This window comes from Chinchilla lanigera, unplaced genomic scaffold, assembly GCF_000276665.1.
Source record: "Chinchilla lanigera isolate Chin_1 unplaced genomic scaffold, ChiLan1.0 scaffold00099, whole genome shotgun sequence".
NCBI lineage: Eukaryota > Metazoa > Chordata > Mammalia > Rodentia > Chinchillidae > Chinchilla > Chinchilla lanigera.
The window spans coordinates 7,841,786-7,848,745 of record NW_004955500.1 but is presented as its reverse complement, the minus strand read 5'-3'; the positions used below and the strand labels follow the sequence as shown (position 1 = coordinate 7,848,745).

Below are 6,960 nucleotides of genomic sequence, written 5' to 3'. Positions count from 1 at the left end.
AAAGAAAAGAAAGAAAGGAATTGGGGTATACAGAGAATTTGGGGTGAGCCTGTGGCTTGATGTTACTGGAGCTTTGGATTTGGGTTACAGTATGAGAAAAGACCCGAAAAGTAGACTTAAGAGCAGGTTGGAGGTACTACATACCATACTGTTTGAACTTTGTTTTATAACAAGGGGACACATCAAAGATTTCTGACGAAGGCAGTGTGTATGCTTTGGGAATGACCTTAAAAGTTTTCTGTCAGTGAACTGATGCTGCAAAAAGTAGCATTTCTAGTTGCTAGAGATGAAAATCCCTTCCAGAGTGGAGGTGCTGTGATGAGAGAACTTGGTGAGACACAAAAGAGAATTGAGGAGGTAGAGTTGGGACAGGGACACCGGAATAAAGAATGCTGTGGAAACCGAGAGGCAAAAGCCTAAATTAAGGCTCTGAAGGGGCTGGGGATTTAGCTCAGCGGCACAGCGCCTGCCTGGCGAGTGCACGGTCGTGAGTTTGATTCCTGGTACTGGAGAAAAACAAAAAAAATAAAATAAAAAATAAAAAGGCTGTGAAAATGGGAAGAGAGATTTGAGGCATTTCGAACATTAACTTAGTGCCTCAAGACCTACTTGTTAAGGAAAGTAGGGGAATTGGCTACAGTTCTAGGCACCTGAGAAGATAGCAGTGCAGCAAAAAAAAAAAAAAAAAGAAATGAGAATAGTGGTAAGAATAATAGGGCTGAGTGTAGTGGTGCATGCCTGTAATTCTAGCACTTGGAAGTCTGAGGCAGGAGGATCGCTGTGAGTTCAAGGCCAACCTGAACTATATGGCCATACCTATCTCAAAAGATCAATCAAAAAAAGAAAAGAAAAAGAATAATAGGATTTGAATTGGAATTCAAACAATAGGATTGGAATCCAATAATAGAATTGGGATTATAGGCCACACGTCTATAATCCCAGGATTTGGGAGGCTGGTGCAAGAGCATGACCATGAGTTTGAGGACAGCCTACGCTACATAGTGAGTTCAGGACCAGCCTAGACTACATAGTGAGACCGTGTCTCAAAGAAAAAAAAAAAAAAAAACAAAGAATAATAGGATTTGAGGGACAGATATTCTGTTTGTATTAAAACACTTTGAGGAATGACGTGTGACACGTGTGTGATTGCCAAACAATTGAAAATGTGGACCATGAGTTTGGAAGAAATTGTGAGTCCATGTAGCTTGTGTCGTGTAATATTTTATACTTTGTAGTACAGTGGTACCTTTTCAGTGCCCTAAGTTACTAAAAGTAGAAAGGCTTCCCACTTTTGTGCAGAGAAACGGGCAGAAAGATAAAGTCATTTTCTCTGTGTCTGGCTCTCTTGTGTTGGTGTCTGTACCTCTATTTAGTTGTATGTCTCTCTTCTCTCTACAACTTACTGTTAAATCTCCCTGTTCACATCAGTGTGCATCATTAAGGAATTTTTAAAAACTGTGAATTACATAGAACATTCCATGCTAGATGGCAAGGGATACAACGTACGAGATAGTTGTAGGCTCCAGGAATTTATAATCTGCTTGGATAGATAACGAACAAAGTAACTGTAGCACAGTGCAGTCAGTATGACTGCAAGTCATATGATACACAAGTATCATATGATGAGTGCTGTAATTTCTAGAAGTGGTCATTTCTCTATGTAGATTTTTGTGAGGCTATGGTATACCATGTGTGTATTCACCATGAAGCAGTCCTCTTCCTGCTTTTAAGTGATGAAGCTGTTGTTCCAATAGCCTTGCCAAAAATGCCAGGGCAAACTGGTATAGTCTTACGCAGCGAGAGAAAAGAAAGGGAGATTATTCACTAGCCATTACATTAGGGCTGTTCTGCCAACTTTACCCTGCCTGACAGCCAGCTTCCTGGATTCAAGCCAAGGCCTTTAACTGTATGTTACCACTGAAGCTATGGAGGTGAAGTATGACTTTGAGTTTGTTTAGGATTATTGCCCAGAACAAATGGGCCCCAAAATGTTAATGCCAGAGGATGAAAATTTTCATAATCCCTCCTGGGCTCCTAGTTAACAGTGAAATTTCCAAGTGTTCCCACTTGAGGGAGCAGAGCTGGTTCAGAAAGTTTGTATTCAAAGCACTTTCATGTTTGAAGCCAGCCTGGGCTACAAAGTGACCAGCCTGAACTACATAGTGAGGCCCTGTCTCGAAAAAGGAAACAAAACAAAACAAAACCCAAAACACACTAATCTCACACTGTCTTGGGAAAGAAAACTTAAAAACTCAGCATCCCCTTTTGACTGATAGGGGTGCTAAGAAGGAGTCAGGTCTGTGATTTCAGAATATTCATATTCCTTATCTGTTCCTTAGTCATTCAAGGTTTGGGTCTCTGGCTGACAGCTACTGAGATCCCACCGAATGTGACCCTCTCTCTATTGCTTCACAGCCTTTTGACTAAGATCAGGTGAAATGGGACCCTCTCTCAATGTTAAGGGGTATGTCTATGGTTCTAGTGTCCACAGTTATTTTAAGTGAGTGTTTGGGAGCAAGCAACGTTACCTCTCTGGCATCCATGTTTTAATAAAGTCAGTTTGGGCCAATCTTGTGGAGTCTGACCTGAGCTCAAATTTTTAGTCTTTAATACCTGTTTTGTTAGGCAGTGCTATATATAAGACCATGAGCTTTGGAACCAGCCAGATACACATTCAAGTCCCTGCTTCACCCCTTACCGGGCATATGATTTTTTTGGTACTGGGAATCAAAATCAGGACCTTGTGCTTGCCAGGCAGGCACTTGTGTCACTGAGCTGTCTCCCTGGCCAGCTGCATAATCTTGAATAGATTGCTTAATATCTCTTCTCTCTTTCCCTTCTCCCCCACTTCCCCTTTCTCCCCCTCTCCTACCCCTCTTCTTTTCTCCCTCTTTTCTGTTCTTCCCTCACGGCTCCCCCCATGTTCTCTCCCTCTCTTCTCCCCTCCTGTTCTCACTTTAGTTGCCCAGGTTGGATGGAACCTAGATTAAGCTGAATCTGTGTTTCTCTTGTCTTTCAAGGTAACTTCAGGTAGCTCCTCAGCTCAGGAAAATGAGCATCCAGAAGGTAAGTTTACCTTAAGGTAAACTGAAGAAAGGAAACTAAGCATGAAAACAATAGCCTGACCTTGACTTCTTAGCAGTTTTTTCTTTTTTCTTTTTTCTTTTTTTTTTTTTTGGTTTTTTTCCGGTACCAGGAACCAAACTCACGACCTTGCGCTTGCCAGGCAGGCGCTTTTGCTGCTGAGCTAAATCCCCAGCCCCTTTCTTAGCAGTTTTAATGAATATCCTAGAGTTTCCCTGGGAAAACCAAAGCGGGGCTAGGCAGTGTGCCAGACCACAGGATCACCCAGAAATAAATCTTGATCAGAGTTGGGGTGATTAATATCTTCTAGGGAGAAAGTTCTGCAGTATAAGAAAAATTGCATAGACAGTCCTGGGCTTGCTATTTTTTTGTTTTGTTTCTTTTTTTTTTGTACTGGAAATTGAACCTGGACTTTTTCACCGAGCTACATCCCTAGGCCTTTTTTAATTTTTATTTTGAGGCAGGATCTTCCTAAGATGCCCAGGCTGGGCTAAAACTTGTCCAGCAACCCTCTTGCCTCCTGGAGGCATCCTTGAGTGCTGGAATTACAGACGTACACCACCATGCCTGGTGCCTAACCACTTTTTTTTTTTTAAGTCCCTGGTAGTTTTTGAGTAGAAACAGTGCAAGCTCACTAAAGCCACTGAGTGTACACAGGATTTATGGATGAGCCTAGAACTCATCTGGTAATAGAAGCACCAAGTCTAAAACCCAGGGCCCAAATACCTGTTTAGAATGGAGTGGTCCAACCCTAGGCCATCTAGAAAGAGACAGAATTGACAAAACAGAGACATCGCTGGCAAAGGATTTTGCCCAGGAAGACTCTTAGGGCTTCCTAGGGTTTGTTTATGACATTAGGAATGCACATTTTCTCACAAGATTAAAATAGAGGCTAAGTATAAATTCTAAGATGTAGTTTAGGGTCAGAAATCCTAGAACATTTCGTAGGTTTATGAGTTCTTGGCAAGAATTTAAATTATTTTCTATTTTCGTTAATTGGTATCTAAAACATTAACATAGTCACATTTTGGGTTATCTGGACAACTGATGATAATCAAGTACTGCCACGTGGTTTCAGTCCTGCTTAATGTTTCTGAGTATGTTTGCATTAGCACCGAGGCAGGATTTAGAAAATTAGCTGCATGGACCAAGCAGAGTGAGATGGACTAAAAAATACAGTACTGTAACCACCAGTAGGTCTCATGTTGCATGTAAAAGGAGGCAGGAAGAGTCCACATCTGGTCAGCTGAGACCTATTTTTAAATATGAGTTTCTATTTTAACAGTTTTTCATAAATTTATAGTTTCACTGAACAAAAAGACTTATTTTTGCCAGATCTTCTGATTTTGAAAAGAAACTAGGAATTTAGATTTTTTACATAAATTTCCAAACTTTTTAAATTTAGGAACTGATCTAAATTATTTTTAAAACATTGGGAAAGCCAAATTCAATATGTGTGTGGGCCTGTGGCCTAAAATGCTGGTACAGAGATACCTCGGCTGTCACATGGCTGCAGGCTTGAACTTTCCGTTACTTGAATAGCGAGTTAAAAGAAATCTACTCAGAGTTCGTAATTTTGCTCGATAGTCAAACCAAAAATTCAATTTGGAAAAACCTGTAAGGGCCAAGAGTCAGTCCCACCTTGCATCTTGCCACAGACACAAAGGGGTGATGCTTCAGTCTGAGTGCCCCTCCTGCTCAGACAGCGTATAGTGCTGTGTCAGTGTGTTATTATGCTTTTTTGTCATTGTGCTTTTTTTTGGTACTTCGTGTAAAATATTGTAACTGTGGCTCCAAAGAAAGTTAGTGATACCAGCAGTGAAGCTAAGAGGAAAACTTTCTTTAATGGTAGAGTTAAAGAAAGAAATCACTGCTAAATTTGTTAAAAGTCCTGAAAGAATTAATTGATAAATGTAATTTTGGGGCCTCAGAACCAATTATTTGGTTTGTCATTGTTTCTTGTGGAAAAATATGTTCAATTCTCAAACTTTTGAGTGGTTGAACACGAATTTGTAATGAATTGGGTTCAATAACTAAGGTATCACTGAATTTAACTCTGAATGTAGTATGTACATCTTCAACTGGTACCTAAAGACATATGTTGGGTATCTATGTGTTCTCCTGTTTGGAAAATTAGCTGGGTGTGGTGCACTCTGGAGGCTAAGGCAGGAGGATGGGAAGGCTGAGGCAGAAGGAACACTGTGAGTTTGAGGCTAGCCTGGGCTCCTTAAGTGAGTTCAAGGCCAGCCTGAACTACATAACAAGATCCTGTCTTACAAAACAAAACAAAACAAAACAAAACAAAACAAAACCCCTAAACAAGCTAAATAAATAAAAGAAAAACAATGAGAGCCTTCCAGTTAAAGATGGTAGATTGAAAACATACATCTACTCATTCCCTACACAAAATGTCCCTAAAACCACCATAAAGGAATCTTTTTAAAGGTCCGGACCCATCCTGGGCATGGTGGTGCATAGCCATAAATCCTAGCACTCAAGAGACTAAGCCAAGCCGGTTGTGGTAGCACATACCTGTGATTCCAGCACTTGGTTAGGCTGAGGCAGGAGGATTGCCATAAGTTTCAGGCCAGCCTGGGTTACATAGTGAGTTCAAAAGAACTAGCCTGAACTGCAGAGCAAGACCTTGTCTCAAAAAAGCGGGGTGCGGCGTGCTGGGGATTTAGCTCAGCAGCACAGCGCCTGCCTGGCAAGCGCAAGGTCGTGAGTTCAATTCCCAGTACTGGAAAGAAACCAAAAAAAAAAAAAAAAAAAAGAATGAGGCTAAGGCAAGAGATCAAGGGTTGGAGAACACCAGGAGAGCTACAGAAAAGTATAAATCCCCCAGGATAGAGAAGCAGGAAAGCAGAGAAAAGTATTAGTGACAGGTGATCTGAGAAAGTTGAATTGTAAGTCAAGAAGAAAGTCTAACACACACGGGTTAGGTCCCAAAAGCCCTGCCTCACTGACTGCAGTGGACAGCTTCCCTCCTCACTCTGGCAGAGACGAAGCTTTGTAGAGAGGGACGGGTACAGAACACAGGAACCCAAAGTGAATACTGGGTGCTGAGGCCCTGTTTGGCTTCCATGTGCTGGCTGAACGGACTTCTCCCTCCCAGCTTGAAATTAAATAATCCCTCTTTCCAGAATCCTCAAGAGAAAATTCTAAAAGTGGAAGTAATGAATGTTCCCTATCTAAATGGCTTACAGTTGAGGTTCATTTATACACTTAGCACCTCCAATCGACTTTCAAACCTTCTCTCTCTCTCTGTCTGGTTTTTTCTTCTTTTTTTTTTTGAGACAGGGTCTCGCTGTGCAGTTCAGGCTGGCCTTGAGCTCATTTTGTAGCCCAGGCTGGCCTCAAACTCGCAACGATCCTCCTGCCTCGGCCTCCCGAGAGCTGGGCTTACAGGTATGTGCCACCATGCCCGGGTAAACCTTCTCCTCTTAAAAAATATGATTTGAAAAAAAAATATGATTTGGACAATGAGCTGGGTATGGCGGCATACGCCTGTGATCCTAGCACTTAGGGGAGCTGAGGCAGGAGGAGAGGCCAGCCTGCGCAACATAGTTCAAAGCCAGCTTGCACTGCAGAATGAGCCCTTGTTTCAAAAAAACAAAACTGAGAAACACGATTTGGACAAAACAAAACAAAAAAGAAAGATATAGAAAAATATGACTAGGGTAGGGGAAGGTATTATTTGAATCCTCCTTTAAACAAAGAATTACCAAACATCTAAAAAAGTGAAAAAATGTAATCTAAGCTGGCCCTCTTCATGTATACCAAAAAAGAAAGAAAGAAAAAGGCAACTAAGTGAAGTCAGTGCACAGAAGAAAGAGCTTTCATAGTTTAATTAATATATACTCAGGTAAAGGGCTG

At 41.4% G+C, this 6,960-nt stretch overlaps 1 protein-coding gene across 4 annotated transcripts in view; it reads left to right on the top strand.

Annotated features, from left to right (window-relative positions):
• Window positions 1-6,960, top strand: part of Prkag1 (protein kinase, AMP-activated, gamma 1 non-catalytic subunit) — a 15,863-nt gene that overhangs the window by 1,667 nt on the left and 7,236 nt on the right. For all 4 annotated transcript variants that reach the window (XM_013505684.1, XM_013505685.1, XM_013505682.1 and 1 more), the window contains exon 2: window positions 3,021-3,066. In XM_013505684.1, coding sequence (XP_013361138.1) covers window positions 3,052-3,066 — 15 coding nt within the window. In that variant the 5' untranslated portion in view covers window positions 3,021-3,051. The remainder of the gene's footprint in view (window positions 1-3,020; window positions 3,067-6,960) is intronic.